Source organism: Barbatula barbatula (genome assembly GCF_947034865.1).
Source record: "Barbatula barbatula genome assembly, chromosome: 5".
Classification (NCBI taxonomy): domain Eukaryota; kingdom Metazoa; phylum Chordata; class Actinopteri; order Cypriniformes; family Nemacheilidae; genus Barbatula; species Barbatula barbatula.
In genome coordinates, this window is record NC_136769.1 from 7,273,704 (window position 1) to 7,292,772 (window position 19,069).

Below are 19,069 nucleotides of genomic sequence, written 5' to 3' on the forward strand. Positions count from 1 at the left end.
GCTGTTTGAAATATTCTCTCTCTTGCAGTGTTTCCATCCTGACATTAGATAAAAGAAAACATTTGAGAGGAAATTGGAAAGGGAGGCCGCTGTCCTCGCCGCACATTCAAAGCGATTCACTCAACACGCAACAACACAATAAGAACGTCTGAAGCTGCAGAAACAATAGAGAAGCATCGATTTGCTGTTAACATATCTAATGAGTGGAAATAGAGGCAAGGTCTATAAGACGGCTGGATCGGTGAAGATATCGTCCCCGGTGTGACGCCGCTGTTTTTCTGAACGCCAATCTGTTGTATCATTGACACATAAATGGATTAGGGTCATGTATCACTGATAATGGTGTAGTCTGATGCTGTGTGTCTGCTGTTCGGGTTGTGCCTGTGCGATAAGGCCTATTGATTATGTACCATATGCAGTTCCCACGCCATCCTTTGCGCCATGTGTTGTGTGATGTTTTTTCCAGAGAAGGGTGGGTGGGGTGCTACAGCTGGTGAGTGCGAGGTTAATTTGCTTAAATAGCCGTCGGCCTTCGAGAGCCTCGGCCCTGTGCGCTTCTGTCTGAAATGGTAAAAACACATATGTCTTCGGAATCGACGCCAAAGCTGCTGATTCGAGGCTCTCTTGCAAACACAATCTCTTTCGATTTGGAAGCACATAAAAGACACATTTTAAACAGACAAAGATGTTTTAATGGATGTAATCACAGTGGTTTGGAAATGAGAGCTGCTGTGTTCACCGACTGTTAAGGCCACAGTAAGGAATATCCCAATAAAAGAGGCACATGTGTTTTTTTTAAAGACACACTCACATCACACACGAAAACTATATTCACATTAAACGCAGGGAGCACACTTTCAACATGTGATCGACTAAAATTCCACAAGTCTGAACTACATCAATCACGACGTACCCCCCCGCCAAGTGACGTTTATGTAATTTTACAGGAGAGCGACGCTTAACAGTCTGCCACTGCGCTCACAGCTTCGGTCTGTACTTCATTTGAAGTTTTCATGCACAACAAACAGTGTGCGATACAATCGCGAAAGAAACGTCTGGCAGTGATGCTACTCTTTCATCCACATGTTTTTTTTCTATTGCAAATTGTAATGAAACTCCAGGGTTCGTTCTGCAACGCGGAATCAATAACGTCGCAGTTTTGTGTAATCAACGTGACAAAACGATTTGCTAGTTCGTCGTGGATTCTACAGCTCAGAGGAAAACCTTTCAAACATGATCTTAATGTTGACAACAGCGTGAGGAAATACTTGTTTTAAATACTTCAACAACAAAGCAATTCGGAAGGGACGGCCTGCCACTGGTCGGACAGTGTGTCAGTCAACGCTCAGTGCTCAAACATAGTCCCCACCTCCTCAATAGAGCCAACCAATGGATCCTCAGATGGGTGGGGCCTTTTCCGAAGTCTTTTGGCCTCGTTCTGAAGCTTCTGTCGAATGTAGCCCTTTATTTCCGAATCTGTTTTTATGGGGAAGAACCGCTGCACTGTCCCTGCGAAGAATGTTAGACTGGTGAGCAAACATTCGAAGTTCTGACCACAATTGATTAAAAACCTGATTGCAGGTAATGAAACAGAACCGAATGTAGTTTTCACACGTACAATCAGGCATCCACTTTACTGAATTACCCATAAATGGCACAGAATTGCAGGCCCCTTTATTATGGTTTGCAGAATTACACATTCTTGTGTAACTCAAGCTGTTTAATTTTAAAACGGGGTATACAGTTTTAACTTCTCCAAGGATCTCGTGGGGTGAACACTCTTGTAGACGCGGATAAAAATGATTAAGATAAAAAATGTATAACAAACAGGTTATACCTTGTCCAAACTCAGTAGGTTTATGTCAGCAAACAATTTGAATTTTCCTAGATTTGGAAAACGTTTTAGTTATTTATATGGTGGATTGCGGTTAGCATTGCATATAATAATTATCTAGTAAATTATAATAATTCTATTACTTTTATAACAAACAAATCCTGTAACTTTAAACTTACAAAGTTACTCCTTCATAATACGGGTTTATGTGAAATTAATGTTAATAGTATTTTTATGCTTTGTATAAATGTAAAATAAAATAAAATGGCACAAACGTCTAATGAACCCCTATTCAGTACATACTCAGAATGGCCTGGATCTCGTGAGATGGAAGAGCTGGCTTTGGTATCCCTCGCTTGCTGTTAATGACGCCTGAGATGGAGTGAGAAGCCAGACAGTCTCTGTCGTACAGGCAGCGCAGCAGGTCATTGGTGAGTTTCTGAGCGGTGGTTCCTGTGTTGCAACGCTCCAGAAGATCAGCAGTAATAAGCTGAAGTCAAAAACGTGTAATAAGAGATCACAACAAATCATTTGGAAATCTTTCTTCCAAATGCAGTCAAAAACAACACTGAGGTGAAACAGGTGAATCTAAAAAAGCTGCTTACTTTTTGTTCGCAAATCTTTCCATTCCTTTGTGGCATTGTTTGTGTGACCTCATACTGACCACACCCCTGTCGATTTGAACTTGCACAGTCACTTGTTTTCCCACTAATCGCTGTTGGAGGAGAAATCTGACAGGGTGGGTCGCTTCTTTCAAGCACCACCGGGATGCTGGGAGACGGGGTTTCGCTGGTACTGCTCAGCCATCGATCACTCCTCTCAATCAAGCCTTCGAGCGTTTGTGCCAACTTCCCGCAAGCTGCAAAGAAGTATCCCAGCATGTAGCATTCCAGCGTTTTAATGAAATTGTCTCAAAACAAATCACAACATGGCACCACAGTAATATAAAACTTTCTAAATGAATCAAACTAGTAGAACTGTACCGTAACAACCCAACCATTTACACTACTTTAATCAATGCAAAAATAACTGTATGGTGATTAAATAAGATCCTTCCCTTTCCATGTAAGCATCGAATAATATTGTAACACCCAGAGAGACAACTTTGCCTTCTCATTTCAGACACGCTACTATACCTGTTAGGCTCCTGATTTGCTCTCTGAGGCCGCACATCTCCCTCTGCATACTCAGCACCATGGTAATAAGCTCAGCCCTCGAACGTGTTTGGAGGCTTCCGAGCACCTGCACATTAACCAAATCACAGTACAAACAGCAAACAACACGGATTTATAAAACTATCACCAATTAACCCAAAATACCTGTGATTTAAGATGCCCAGACCAACTGTTTAGAGCCAAAGGGACACAGTTGCAATTTATTTTTCATTGCACTTACATACTCCGTTGGCACTAAACCTTCAAAGGGCATTTCAGTGGGTGTTCATTTGATTTATGCTGTGGATTTATTGGTACATTATTAAAAGCTTAAATATCCTAATAGTGTAGCAACTTATTACTACCTCCATGGTGAAATCGGCATCCCTCGCAGTATCACTTATGGGCTGAAGAACCTCAAAAGCCTGTGAAAGTGAATAAAAATAATCTGCTTAAAACACTATTACACCAGAGAATAATTATGCATTGAAGCTTTTTATCGGACATAAATGTTATTCCGGTAGACCTCTGTAAAGAAACTTTAACTGTTGAGATGTTTTAATCGAGCTGTATACAATTAATAAAATATGAATATGAATTAATGTAAAATAAATTGTTATATTACTATATAACTAAACACAGACCAGAAGTTAACTTGTATGCCGTATGCGCTCCATGAGAATATGGTATATGCACACGGGACGATGACGTTCTTCCGCTAAAATCTCCGCCAGCTAGGTCACTTCCGCTCTGATAGCACTAAGGGGATTTTTACCAAGTGATGGCAATGAGTTTAGTAAGAATTTTAGCGAACCGACAGCACTACGGATGAGCATTATTAAGTGCCTCTGTGATCATGCCTCTAGGAAGGGCAAAGATTTCTAAATCCTTGAAACGGATAGCCTGAAGTGCTTCTCGTTTTTGGTTGTCGACGTATGGCGAAGTGTTTGAATAATAGACTCACTTTGTTGATCGTAATCTTATGTGCATCCTGAAGCCAAACGCCATTGTTCCCTACGGCACCGGATGTAACAGAGCTGGCAGAGATTTTATTACGTCATCACTCCGTGTGCATATTGAACCTACAACCTGATGCTAACCCCAACTCTTGAAAATGAAAAGTCATAGATAGACAAACAAACAAACTAATACACAAATATAAAGATTTTTGATCACAACGTACTAACCGTATATTTTGCATTTCCTTTTTGCATTTACAAATAATTGCATACATTATTATTCACATTTAAGGTACAGGTTATTCAATCAAATTGATTATCCTAGTAATATCAGCAATATTTGTGTAACAATAAGAAGCAACAAACCCTTGTTTTGAACTTCACATAGTCAACATTATAAGACGAGATCTCCTCTGCATTCATTGCTCTCCATCTTCGCCTCTTCGTGTCGTGCTGAAAGACAATCGCATAATTAAATCAAATCATCAAAGACACGCCAGGGACAAAAGCTCGATGTTTACATACACAGAAGATGTTTCTCGCTTCCTCAGCTTGCTCTCCGCATCCCTCGTGTCCAGTGTACAGGATGCGCTTCGCTATTGTTTTTCGCCTCATCTTTCGTCCATTAGCCGCTTTCCTCGCGCCCGGTTCTTTATCATGCCGCTCATGGCCACGCGCGGATCCGTGACAGCCTGATGACTTTCACGCTCGTGGCTTTTCCATTATAGTTAAAGACACTAGCGTGTCAAGATCACGAGCTCTTCACGAGCTCTCGAGAAGACTTGAAAACGGGATAAAATGCGTTATAGGTTACGCTATGAAAAGTTTTAACTGTGGACAAACCACAGAAACAAAATGATTGTACTTTTGCTATTTTAAAACCATGACACATTTTCCTTGGTGGCGTTATAAGTATAAATAAGTATAACTATATTGGAAACATGTCATGATTATGTTATTATAAAGGATATAGCTTCTAATTTGTATCTTAAAAAATAAGAAAACATAATAGCAAGATTTGTCAATTCTAACAGTCTATGTGGTTATTGTACAGTGTATTTTTATCACAAACAAACACTGTAAATACAGAAATATTTTTACTCGGCTGAAACCAAAAATGAAACATGCATAAATACCTAGTATAGTAGAATAAAGCATATAATATTTATTAATTATATTATAGTAAAGTATATTCATATCGTACTCATTGTGCTCAGGTATAGTACTTATTTTGTTCCAAAATATTTTCTAAGTAAAATTCCCTTGTTCTTTCTTTTTAGCTTCATGAGAACAGATACAAGTGAAAGGTCGAGTAAGGTTTGACCCCAGGCAGTCCCAGGTGATCTACAGTGAGCACTAAGTGTATCCATGAAAAACCTGAGGTTGTGGAAGAGAGGTCTGGTCTGATATTCCACAGGGACGGGGGGAGGGAAGCAGCTGGGGGCTGGAACAAAGTGGATCCTGTAACTCATTAAAGAAGCTTGTGATCACAAGGCACAGAGGAAAGGCCAATCAAATTGTGTCATGGCCACCAGCGCTGTCATGAGTCTGTCTGTGAGCACTGTAAACATGGGGTTTTGGAGCTCATCTTAATTCCAGAGCTGTTCCCGTATCAGCTGGCTGACGAAAACAGATCAACACAGAGGCATTCCCATAGGAAAACAACTGTTTTTAATCTAGACACAAATTAAATTAGATCGAGGAAAAAAATGTGGAAAATATTTAAAAGTGCAGTGTTATATAAACCCTGTACAGATTATGTTTATTTTAGTGCAGGCATTTGACTCGGCGCGAGAATGGTTTTAATATTGATTATCATCTTAATTTTTACTTTCTCTATCTGTGAATGCACAGCTATAGGAAAGAACGGAAAATTGTGGGAGGTAACTGGCCCCGTGGCCCTTTGATATCATAATCCGTCCCTGCTTTTAGCCATACTGTACATACACATGCTATATGTCAACGATAGTCTAAATGATGTATATTTTATTAATCCAAACAGATATCAGGAGAAACAGATGAGATCTCCATCTAACCTCTGAACAAAAAAAATGTTCTCATATGTTTAATTCTATCTAAATCTTCTTGATTCTAACATCCTGCTTCTGGATCCTCCGTGCCACTCCGGATGGCAGTCTGTGACCGAAGATCATCTCACATATTTAAATTGATCATATACACATTGACCATCTTGTAAATTTCCCCTTGAGTGGTTCTGCCCCCATAAAGATAAGTATTGATGTATTGATACACATTCTTTTATTTACTTTATCTATAACGCCTTTCACCTCTCTCCTAACAAATCAATCACAAAGGTTCTTTTATAGGTCACAGGCTGCCGTTTCTCATTAAGTCTGAGGGTTGCTTTGAAGTTTATCTTGTGACAAGTCTGTCGGAGTTAGGAGACTGCGATCAGTGTGGGTATAAACAGTAGTGGAAAGTACTGGAACCAAAGAATTTGTTTGTGACATTTGCTTTACATTTACACATTTGGCAGCCGCTTTTATCGAAAGCAACAACCGTGCATTCGAGGTTTATGTTTCTTGCATGCCTCCTAGGAACTGAACCCATAATTCCCATAATCACTTGAGCTACATGAACAACTTTGTTCTCCCGAAAGTCTCTGAAGGTTTTTTTTGCATGGCTGCTCAGCAGCAACACAATTTAATCTCCATTGGGTTACACAAAAACCTGTCTTGGAATTAGCAGTTGCTTTAATCCAAAGTGATTTACAAAAAATAACACGAGAAACATGGCAATACAAATTTTAACAGTAAAATTTGTTTTTGTGGGCATGTTTTGAGTAATTCAAAGCATCATTCATCATGACTTTCTTTCTTGTACACAAATGAAGATATTTTATGCTTACATTTATGCATTTGGAGTACGCTTTTATCCAAAGCAACTTACATCGCATTGTACTATACATTCGTTTTAAGTATGTGCTATATATAAAAATATATATTATATATTGACCATTGGTAACCAGACAACATTGGACCCCATTGACTTAGATTGTATGGACACAAAACACTTAAAATAACTTCCCAGTGAAGAATGTCAGACAGGTTTTGATCAATTTGAGGGTAAATATGTATTTTTGGGTGAAGTATCCCTTCAAGTTGGGGACAATGTCTCCCAAACATATTCATTTAACACAGTGTCTACACCGGATGCGACACAACCCAACAGACGGCTTGTTCTAATGAGGTGCGATGTGCCGCATCCAGTGTGGACAAAAGTTGAAATTATAATGGGTTCTAAAGCGTTCTATTGTTTTATCGCATTGCGCCACGTCCGGTGTATAAACAGTAACAAGCATAAACAGACATGATGGAATGTTTTTTCCTAGTTCTTTAAAACCCTAACCTCTTCACACTCACCAGCGCTGCCCTGGACACCGAATGGCCTGCATTGTTTTGCACTCATGTGTCAGTCTGCGACAGGCCTTAACGCAGCGTTGCTCTTCTTATAAATAAAGCTGCTCCATATTCATGAGAACGCTGGCAACAGAGGAAAGAAGTGTCATGGTGGGGAGTCTAATGAAGTGACAGAACGCTCAAAATTCATAAACAATAGGTGTGCGAAATGGTCTCGGGTGAACAGCACAAATGCATAAACATGTTCCTTAAGAACAGAAAAACTGCTTATGTGTGTGTGTGTTCATTTGTACCGTCTGTGAGTTGAATGATTTGCTTCACCTTTAATTCTGGGTGGACTGCTCACCTTTCTGTGCATTAAATTGTCTGAGGGCCCTCCCAGGGGTCGCTGGGAGTAGGATCAGAGGTCAACTCTGACGCCCCCAGATGGTCAATTAAATCCCACTCGGTGTCCAGCCAGGGCCTCCTGCTTTATAGCACTATTTACTCTGGAAATTGTATTATGTAAAGAGAGAGAGAGCAAAAGAGAGAAAGATCTAGCAAAAAAGTTTTTGTTATTTTGTAAGAAACAAAAGTTTACCCTCTTCCAAAAGTGAAAATCTCACCCTCCTGAATCAAACAAGCAGCCCGATCATGAGGGATGAGAACATAAGAACGTAATTGATTTTGATTTCCATTCCAGATAACAATAATTTAAAAACAAAAAATGAGCAATTACACACTTACAAACACATACGATCTAACGGTACCGTTTATTTACCAAAAGCAGATGCCAGCAGGCAGTTGGCAAGAATTTTAAACCAACAAAGATTTCAATGTACACAAAACCTTACAAATATAATATGTTTTATGAATTGCTATCACACCAGTTGCATATAAAATATGCACCGTGCTCTTAAATATTTATAACTTTATAAAAGTTATTTCTTTGTCAGTCACACTCTTAAAAAAATTTACAGCAATGCCACAAAACATCCAATTTTAGTTTTTCAAAGAACCTTTTAAATCCAGGGTTTTTAAAACTTTTCTTTCTTACCCATTATAGTCGTTTTCCACAAATAAAAAAGGTTTTGCAGATATTAAAGGTTCCTAAGAAAACCATGCAAGCTAAAAACTGCCTCATGTAGCACCCTTTAAAATGCTGCATGGTTCCAAGAACCTTTTACATCCACAAAACAAATGGTTCCACTATGGCAGTTGTTCCCGAACTTTGGGCCCCAAGATGGTTCCAGGGGGCAACAGTTTTTGTGTCATTTTAAGAAATATGGAAATGTATCTGAATTTTTGTGCAATCAGAAGAATAAGCCTACCAACAAAATAATTGATGTTCCAGCATTGTATGTGTGTCTGGTTTAATTAAAACTGAAAGCTTAAGATAATACGTCTTTATTTGGGGGGGCCCACAAAGTGGTGCACCCTACAAAAAGGGGGCCTTACAACAAAACATTTCAGAGCCACTGGTCTATGGGAACACTGTGGGGAACCCTTTAACACCTTTATTTTTAAGCCTCTACGAGATGAGCCCGTTTTCTACCCTGTACAGACATTTATAACATCAGAAAATGTTATATTACATCCAGAATAATGACAGAGTTAGCACATTCCTTGTTTGGTGTTGGTGAAGAGGTACCTTGAGGGTTATATGAGACAAAAAAAGTTGAGAAACACTGTGCTTCATAAATAAACATGAAATTTCCTACATGTGCAGTGCTGCAACTCACTTCCCATTAATGTCAAAATACCAGACAATTTCACTATACTGTCGTTCACTAATCCACAATGGTTGACCCAATCCTGGCCTACGCTCCTCTTGTAACATGCATCTGTGAGAGTTTAAAAAAACTGAAGTCATGGAAGCTGCAAACTTTCACCCAGAACGCCGTTCTGCTCAGCATAAGCCATTTCAGCCTTTGAGGAATTGGTGATGTCATCAGTGAGGTCGCAGGCCTTTTCGCTGTCATCCTGGCTCAGGTCACCGTTAAGTCCGAGCAGCAGCGCTTTTGCATGAGCTATAATTCAAACTGTGACTTTGATGATAATAGCACTAATAATGGCTTGACAGTGACGGATGGGTGCAAGCAATTTGGAGGCCTGTGAAGTGACCCCCAGCCCAATCAGAGCACTTCCAGGTTAAATGTGACCCCAGGCAGCCTGCGAAAGGGCTCTTTCCAGAAGTGCTGAATGGATGATAGGGAAAAAGAAAGGAAAAGGGTGGGGCGCCAAAGTGAGCAATATTCCTCGGGATAAGAAGCAATTGCTGCAATACACCATTTCTTCCTCATTTGGATGCTTATGCAAGATTCAGAGTTAAGCCCAGTCCGCTAACCACAGAGGCCAACGCACTCAAATCCCTGGAGCGCCACTTGAAATGTTGCCGTGCTGCCAAAATCTTTTGGTTTCACAACCCGAGACTTTGGCCGCAAACACAGTTCTCTTAATCAACGCAAACACCTCCCCGGGCAGCATTGGGAATGGTTGGCCAGGCCATGTGTTAGACATTAAACGCAATCAGCGACCGCATTTTTTTAGTGCAGGAGAGATTGAGAGGAAGAAAGATCCAGGTTGATAAATAGCAGAGCCATTCAAATGCCCGTCTGTTCACGGGGAGTCTGGGTAATCAAACCGAGCCCTGTTTGCTTTATTTATGCCACACGTCAAAACGAGAGATTAATCGTTATTGCGAGGCGGTTCTTGATTATCGGAGAATGTGGAAAGCTAACCTGGTAAACCTCCGGCGGCATTCAGCGTCTTCTCGTCGGGATGAGCAGATTCGGGGCCGTCAAGGAGCCTGTTGGAAAAGACGGAGCAATGACGAGTTTAAGTGTTTTGAAAGCAATTGCGGTCTGGAATTCTCTCGTGGTGACTTTATGAAACGCTCTCCAACTCGAAAACAGCATCTGATTGCCATTCGTGCGTTAGCGGTGTCATCTGCAAATGTGTTCTGACACCAAAGACAACGTGAGCTATGGAAATGATTAAGCAAAACCTCCACGGCAATGAGCGGGGTTGTGCAGTACCATCATTTCAATTTCCTTTGCGATCAGCCTGAAACAAACCCTCTGACGTATTTATGGTTTCTTGAGACACATAAGCTTTAATCTTTCCTGGCCAAAAACAAACACAATGTTAAGAATTAGCACAATGCTCTTCCCACTAGGTCAACACAGAGACTGAATTGTTCCTCGTGTTTTTCCATTAATCCTTTTCCATCTCCTTTAATCATACCACAGGCCTAGAGACCAGAGAGGCGCCAAGTAACACGCAACCTGTCAGATTCAGCGAGGGAAAAATGAATTAAGTCCAGGGGGTGAGGTGGGGATGCAGAGAGGTGCGAGCGGGCTGAATATTGAACCCGGGGGCATCCCGAAAGTCATAACTCAGAGCTTAGGTACCGCGGCCTGCCTGAGGAGTTACCGTCTGCCGATTGATTTAGTGTCATCTCAGGTCTTGGCCGCCTCTTACGATTATGTGCTTTATTAAGTGATTCTCTAAGCATGACATCTTTAGGATATTAGGTGGTGGACTTTTTATAAGCATGTGAACCCTGATGGTGTGAAACCTTTCCTGTATCCAAAATATGGACCCAATAATGTGGTTGGGATAAAACGTACATTTCCATAAAGCATGAGGATTGAAAGTCTCTCTTCTTTTGAAGCTCCATTTTGAGGTCACACCCCACCGGCCGTCCATGTTTCTAAAAAGCATTGGGACAAATTAAACTGTAACACAAATATTTTAGCGCCACAACATGCTGTAACACCAAGTGAGCATGTTTCTTTAAGAAAGACGTTTCTTCTGGAAGTCTTTTATTTTCTTTCACCTTTGTTTGAAGGAAAGGTTAAGCAAACATGTATAAAAGAAGGAAAACAATTTTTGATGTGTGTATATGAGTGTGTGAATGTTTATGTGTGAGCAAAGAAGCCAAAATTGTGATTTAAATATTGTCAAAGACATTTATTAGCCAAGTGCAACATGTACACGGGACATCTGAAAAAAGCTTCAACTGCAGGATTATTTTATCAGAAATCACAAAGTTCCCAGAACTCACCAGGAGAAAGTCCTTCATCCTCCATGTTGGTTAAATTCTTGGAGGTACAAGAGATGCTGTTTATCGGGACTTCAGGGCTTCGTGCATTACTGGAAATAGACAAAGAATTACCAGAGGAGATCAAATTAATCTTACACGCACAACACTGTTGATGGAAATTACTCCAGTACAAGCTTCAAGGTTTCACAAGTTCAAGTCATCCTTGCAGTCATTTTATCCACTTTGTTTTTTGACCTTTTTACAAAATGAAGCATGATTTAAAATGATCAAGAGATTTCACAGTGGACGCAAAATCCTCTTATTTACAAAGCATATGACTTTTAAAGATCTTATTATTATTAATTTAATGTTTGATTATGTCATGATATTTACGATAGTCAATTATTTAAAAAAGTCTGTTCCACAAATTCAATACACACACGTTCAATACACATTATAAGTCAAAGCATATGCTTAAATTTTTTAAATTGTATTATTAGAAAAACTGTGCCAACATATAGATTTTTTCATTAAAAACTTCTAAATTTTTTAAATCTTGGACCAAATAATGAAGATAAAGCAGCTTTCTTTAAAGGAATAGTTCAGCCAAAAATGAAAATTCTGTTTTCATTTAATCACCTTCAAATTGTTTTACATCTGTATGAATTGCTTTCTTCTGTTGAACACAAAATAAGATATATTTAAGAATGCAACTTTTTTTACTACAATTGTAATGTTTCCTACAATGGTAGTCAATGGTGGTCAAGAACAGTTTGGTAACATGCATTCTTCCACATATCTTTCTATGTGTTCATTAACAAATACATTTATGCAGATTTGGAAAAACTTGAGGGTGAGTACATTTTTGGGCGTCTGTCACTTTAATATTATCTGTAAGGCATCCAAAGTTTAGATCTTAAAATGCTGGTTGATAAAATTCAGCATTTTGCTAATTCTAGGCAAATGTTGGATATGTTTAAATATAATATCTTGATCTATTTTGGATTGTTAAGCCACTCTAATTCTAACTATTTAAAAATTCCATAAAGTTGGAAACAAGTAATAAAAAGGACTGACTAAATGACCGTAAACTTTTGAATAGTAGTGTATGCTGTGCTGAGAAAATTTAAGTGACATGTTTCCAGGGTCAGGACTCTGAACCCTTAGTCAAAGGGTATTTACGGCTGATTCTGTGTGCCAAGGGAGCTTGACAACATGTGCAATTTATGTCAGGGCTGTTTTTATGTGTGTGTGAAAAAAAGTTTGACAGAGATTGCATTCATATGCATGACCTTCATCTTTAAAGGCACAGTCAAAGATCACAGTGAGTGTTGACAAAGATATTTCTCTCATGCATTGCAGTGGTGAGGGCTGCTGTCTAAATGCTTACTCACCAGGCGCCGACTGCACAGGCCGCCAGCAGAGCCAGCCGGTGGCCCTGAATGCCCTTTTGCTGACTAGACTTTAGCAGCCAATAAATGGAGCTGTCACTACTGTCAATCTTACTTTCTCTGACACAATCGCCCAATCACGCCCACACATGCCGTCCTGCCCGCCTCGATTATGTCTCTGAAAGGATGGCTTTCGGTGACAGCCCTCCCTCTCCTGTGACGGAACGAAGGGATAGCCAATCACTTTATTCCCCGCCCAGGGTTTGAGCGAGAGAGAGAGAGAGAGAGAGAGAGAGAGAGAGAGAGAGAGAGAGAGAGAGAGAGAGAGAGAGACTATTATTTTTACATTTTATTTCATATGAAGCTTTACAATTTAATCTCAATCTTTAATTCATGCCACAGATTGTGAAGTGTGTTTAAATAAATGTTATAATAAATCATTCCCTATATGATATGACCATGTGATTTCTAAAGATACGTAGAAAAATTGTCACTTAACTTTCATAATATCCATTGTAGCCTATCAGATGACAACGCATGATTCAAACAAACATGATTAAGAAAGTGATTTGTGAAGATGTACAAAGCTCTGTAGGCTACTTACAGACATGCTGTAGATTTCTACAGATTCGTTGACAAACTGCCATGGCAATGTGCAGAAAACATATCGTCCATATGTTGTGATTTAATCAGAATCTTGATGTAGGCTTCAGAACCCTCTTTGTGGATTCTCGCTGGTCAAGCTCCATTTTGATGCTTCATCGCCCTCTGGTGGTTCTACGGTACATGCACAGCTCCTGGAAAAACAGACAGAATGTTGCTGTCCCATAATGCATGCCCTCTTTGTTGTATTGAATTCCTATAATAAAATCGTATACGTCTCACTATACATACATTAGTGTCCACATCCTGCTGATAAAACAATTCATTTGATGGTTATTTGTTTGAATTTTAGAAGCATTTTTAGAAGTTTGAGAACAATACATCTCATACTCAGGTCTCATTTGTTTTTATCTTTGTTGCATAAACTTCCCAGAAAGATCTCATTTTTTATCTTTGTGGCATTTTGGTGTTGCCAACGTTAACAAAAAAATATTAAAGTAATTTTCACATGTATTTATTAAGACAACCTGATAACCTAAATGTTTCACCTGCTAAATTAACTTTTCTCAAAAATTGAATCAACTTTGAGCTAAGCAACAAAAGCAAATTAACCAACAAAAGCCAAAGTTGGTTAGTTAAACTTTACGTACAAATGTATGTTTACAATATAAAAACAAGCCACAGTCTCTTCCTTATACGAAAATCAACCATGGTTTACTATTATCTATGGTCATAAGGATTACATCCAACAAAAAAATGAACTTTTACTGTAATAACACTATGTTTAATTTTTAGAGGGATGGTGGCAATTTGCATTGGCCTAGCAAATGGGACCTTTAGCTGAATTCGCAGATAGGCCTATAACTACAGCCCGGTGTCTGTGGTTCCCCAACCTTACGCACCATCCCGTGTCAGAATCATTTATTTCCTCCAACGACCTCTACTTTACTTTCCCTCCTGATTACTTTTCTGTTGACTATATACTCTGTGAAACCTCTCCACTCCACCCATATATTCAGAGGCCTGTCGCCGTGTTTACCCTTCGCGAGGATAAATCGTGTTTTCCCTGCCCGTGCTTCCATCTCCAACGGGCTCTCGGCGAGCCGGAGAGCCCTGAATGGCGCACGGGTTTATTTGTTTAGGAGAACGGCATTTATTTTCCGTGCGCTCTGTTTGGGCAGATGGCGGGTCCCGCCGCGCCAAGCGGACCCGGGTGTTTATTTGAAATGGGGCGTGCGGCACGCGAGGGTATTGAAAAGCCTCCGCGGACCATGTGTTCCTCTGTACGCCCTGATTGGGAGACGCGTATTGGCAGGACCTGAGCTTTCTGACGAGAAACAGGAGAGAGAGAGAAATGGTGGGCCCAGTGAGCTCAGGCCTTCCATACGGCGTTTTGGGGTCTGGCCGAAAGCGCCTGGCTTCACAGATGGAATAAGTTCATGAGATCCAGCACAACGCATATTTAAATACGTTTTAAAATCCAGATGACAGCATATATGTGTCATTTATTATTTTGAAATAACACAGGCCTGTTACAATATGTCACCATGATATTATTCTAAGAAACGCTCGATTAAACGAGATAATTTCGTGGTAGCTATAGGTGCGTATTTTCTTTCACCAGTTTCAATAGTGTTTAATGTATTGTGCACGAGTGCCATGAACATTTCATTTGGAAATAAATTATTGGTGCGTAGTATTATTGCCATGTTGTTCCGAGTACCCCCAAGGTAAACAAAAACCAGAAAATCTATATAACCTAGATACATCAAAAAGGCAACAATTTAGTTAATTTCATGGTAGCTATGGTGCGTATTTTCTTTCAGCGGTTTAAATAATGTTACATTTTTTGTTCACGAATGCCATGTACATTTCATTTGGAAATAATTCATTTTGTTAGTAGTTTCACTACATTTATTCCCATGTTGTTCCGAGTACCCCCGAGGTAAACAAAAACCTGAAGATCTATATAACATCAATAAGGCAACAATTTGTGTACATTTGGGGAGGAGTTGAATACTTGCCTTCTATAAATTTGTGTTGATTCGAATGCATGTTGTAAATCATAATTATAATATAAGTCTAAAGGTTTACATGTGTTTTAGACAGAGTGTTGGCGGTAAAAACTGATATACCACTTCTTTTGTTAGGACAGAGCAGTGAGAGCACATGCTTGACAGCGCACATTAAATGAGCCACTCCCCGTAACGTAAGCCCTGCCCTGCGTGCGCGCACGTCATTTTTCGGCGAAACCAATCAGCAAAGAACCCATCCATCAATGTCTGCAGTTCCACCAATCAGGACGAGTATGTTAATCAGCTACCAACCAATCAGAAGGCGCCTATTCACCCATCTTCTATAAATGAAGCAAGCCCGTACAGCGTCAGATGATGTAAGTTGCGTAACGGTGCAAATAGCGCAGGCGAGAGAGATACGTTTTAGTAGTGCTGAGCTATTGTTGTTTATTATGGATTGTGTTCTTGCAGATGTAAGAATGATTTCACATGATTGGCTTGTTAAAAATGTACAAAATGTTGTCACAATCACATACAAGATCTAAATGCAAGCACACTTTGAGAGACTGGTGTATAACTTTTTGTATTAACGCTCACACCACTCAAAATGTTTACCTCAATATGCTAATTTACTGATCCAACAAACAAAAACAAACTTGTTCATTCTAAATCCAACAGCCAACTTAGAATGTTATTGTTGGCATCAAATCTATGTGAACTTGGCTAATCCTACACTCCTGAACTATTGTAAAAACAGGACAGCAGTAACATTTTCCACTGTCAAGCATGAAGCTGTGACAAAAAGTGAAATATGAGGAACAGTTCAAAGGTCCTACTATATGCCAACTGGCTCTATGATGTATAAAGAAAACAACATGACACCTGCATTGTGGCTGGTACTCCCCAGATGTCATTTATGCCCATTATAAGGGACCATGTGTCCCATCACTGCTTCAGATTGACTACAAAAAGCTTCGAATTAAAAATAAAATGAGTACTTTTTTAAGGTAATTGTTCATTTTTGCTATATATTTGCTCATCTGTTTCTTAAAGTATAAATTTAGCATCATTCTAGTAGAAGAGGATCATTGCAACATTTCAATTACGCATTTGGCACATGCTTTTATCGAAAGTGATATGCAATGCACTCAATGTAGTTTGTGTGATCCCAGGGAAGGAAACCCACAACCTTTTGCTTACAAACAAGACTGTTAACAAATCTACACAAGATGAGCATTGCACTGTAAACAATAACAGCATCACATGATACCATGTGTGGGTGGGGTCAGAATAGCTACTCAACTGAACACTACACTTGTAAGAGCATGGATTGCATGGGAGACACGGAGGAAAATCTTGAATGTGTTGCTTTCACAGTGTCGGCCAAGTTTATGCACTATTGGCACTCACAAGGAGGGAAGCACCACTGTCAGCATACAATATTCATATCGATTAGTAGAAAAAAATGACACTCGTTTTAAGCAAAGTGGTGGCCCTAATAACTAATAAACCACGTTTTTCGGAGCTGCTGTCTATGGTGCTGAAACAATTTCCCTTGACCGACAGCTGTCACTAACATCGGTCGCTGTCCATGGTTCTGATACCTTTCTGCCTTTGTGTTCATGAGGTTGTAAAACCTGAGAAAAAAAGAAAAGAATAAAAACGGGCTTGCTCGCGTGATAAATAACCGGAAGTGTACATTAAAAGGTAGGCTATTGTTTAGCTTTATGCTTTAGGTCGTTTGTAAAAGATGATCTTTCATCATGTCAATAAACAACTCAGGACTCAGGAAACAAGGTCAGCTTTTCCCATAGCAAAAGCAACAAATATGTGGATAAATATCTTTGGGTTTAAGTCCTTGAGGAATCAGCGTGCAGTTGTGACCTCGTCACACGAGCTGTCCCATTTCGGGACGCGTTGCGTGTCTCTTTCCTATGAAAAGATGCGTGACTGATGAAGGGACATTCCTTCATCCGGCGCTTCTTCACTTTGAAGCGCTTTGTGAGAGCAGCTGCAAACGATCTGAAATCTATTAACACCCGCGACTCTCTTAAAAACACATTTCCTCGGGATGTGAAAAGCGTTCGCTGTGTGACCCCGCTGTACTAATTATATGCAGGAAACAGACGTCATAAATGATGGATTTGTACACAGATCAAAATAGATTCCTCAAATGTTTGAAACGGTCAATTCTGCAAAATTGACGTACATATTAATCTGTCTAATCATATGCCGAGCTAGCCTTTTCGTGCTTTAGTGGCGAGAATTTGTTTTTTCACAATGAAAAATATTTGTATCTATATTCACATTTGTCCACCAGATGACGCTAAAGACAAACACACCGCAATCAGTCGTGTTTTAAATCATGACATGTTCTTATAAAAAAGCAACGTCGGATTGAAATGAAATTAGGATTTTCCTGCACGTTTTATCATTTCTTTGGGATACATTTCATATGTTTTAATTGTTAAAGGGGCATTTTTTACCTGTTTTAACAGCATTTCAGGAAAAAAATAAGATTCTGGAGGGTGAAAAAACACATATTAGTACTTAGAATATTAGTTAGTAAGTAAAATATATGTGAAACTGCCGGTGAAAACCAGGCCAGAATCTCAAAATCTAATTAGATAACGAGCATTAAAGTTTGATTTCAATCATTAAATTCGCTCTGATTTTACTCAGTCAATATTAAAGATATGTCAGTTAGGTTATATCAGGTACAACGTTCTTCACATCATATATAATGATTTTATGTAGAAAACATAAATAACAAGAAAAAGACTAGCTAGGTTTTCAAGGGCAGGGTCGTGTACATATGGCCTACACGACATACTATGTGTATATTAGACTGTTCCAGTGGACTGTCAACCATATGCCTGATCGCGTTGTGCACTCCCTATAATTCTTGCAATTCAGCTATAAGATAAAAGGAATATAAACAGATATTTAAAAATGTTAAACTATTTGAAACGTTTTAATAGTTGTATAGTATATTAGTATCAAGACTGTTTCAGTGCACTGTCAACCACAAGCCTGATCGTTTTGTGCACTCCCCATAATTCTTGCAATTCAGCTATATAAGCTAAAAGGAATATAAACACATTTTGAAAATGGACAATTATTTAAATGTTTAAACAGTATAAATACCGTATAATATTTAAGTATACCGGTATCATTATTATGGGCCTTCGTTTTTATATCATATTAAACTGTATAGATTTCGGCTTTTACAAAAACAAGATAAAGGCTATTTTATATAAATATTTCGTATAGAAAACGTTTATGGACATTTTGGACAAACTGCCCATCTTTTGAAGATAATCGGGCATGATTATGTGAGGTTTAATTGTAACCTATTTAAAAACAGCAAATATTGTATTGTTAAAGTAGCAAAGCTCAACAAGACGGTTTAATAGTGAACGTACCAATAACATACATTTATCGAAAAAATTACTATAATATTTTTCAGATTATAATAAGCAAGTGTTTGATATAGAAATGTGACAAGTACCCATTAAAGGAAAGACAAGTACCCATTAAAATACTCTTGTTAAATGATGTCAAAATATCTGAAAATAGTCAATTCAATATAAATATTCTGTAGCTTTATATCACGATATTGTAATGATTTGCAATCTTGAATTTCGTAGACACTTTGGTTAACAATGAATTACTAACACGTCAAAAATAACGAAATAACCAGAAT

General features: G+C 39.0%; 1 protein-coding gene across 1 annotated transcript; it reads right to left on the reverse strand.

Annotated features, from left to right (window-relative positions):
• Positions 1-673: 673 nt before the first annotated feature.
• Positions 674-4,615, reverse strand: prr15la (proline rich 15 like a). Its single transcript, XM_079455799.1, has 7 exons — positions 4,473-4,615; positions 4,314-4,400; positions 3,354-3,413; positions 2,971-3,076; positions 2,440-2,693; positions 2,138-2,324; positions 674-1,509 (listed from the first exon to the last, which is right to left on the reverse strand). The coding sequence occupies exons 1-7, from the start codon at positions 4,560-4,562 to the stop codon at positions 1,346-1,348; spliced, it is 948 nt and encodes a 315-aa protein (XP_079311925.1). The 5' UTR covers positions 4,563-4,615; the 3' UTR covers positions 674-1,345.
• Positions 4,616-19,069: the final 14,454 nt, after the last annotated feature.

Coding starts and splice junctions, on each gene's coding strand:
- prr15la (XM_079455799.1), bottom strand. CDS start 4,562: ATGAGGCGAAAAACAATAGCGAAGCGCATCCTGTACACTGGACACGAG. Junction 3,414..4,313: donor ATGTGAAGTTCAAAACAAGG/GTTTGTTGCTTC, acceptor TCACTTTCACAG/GCTTTTGAGGTTCTTCAGCC. Junction 3,077..3,353: donor ATGCCGATTTCACCATGGAG/GTAGTAATAAGT, acceptor GTTAATGTGCAG/GTGCTCGGAAGCCTCCAAAC.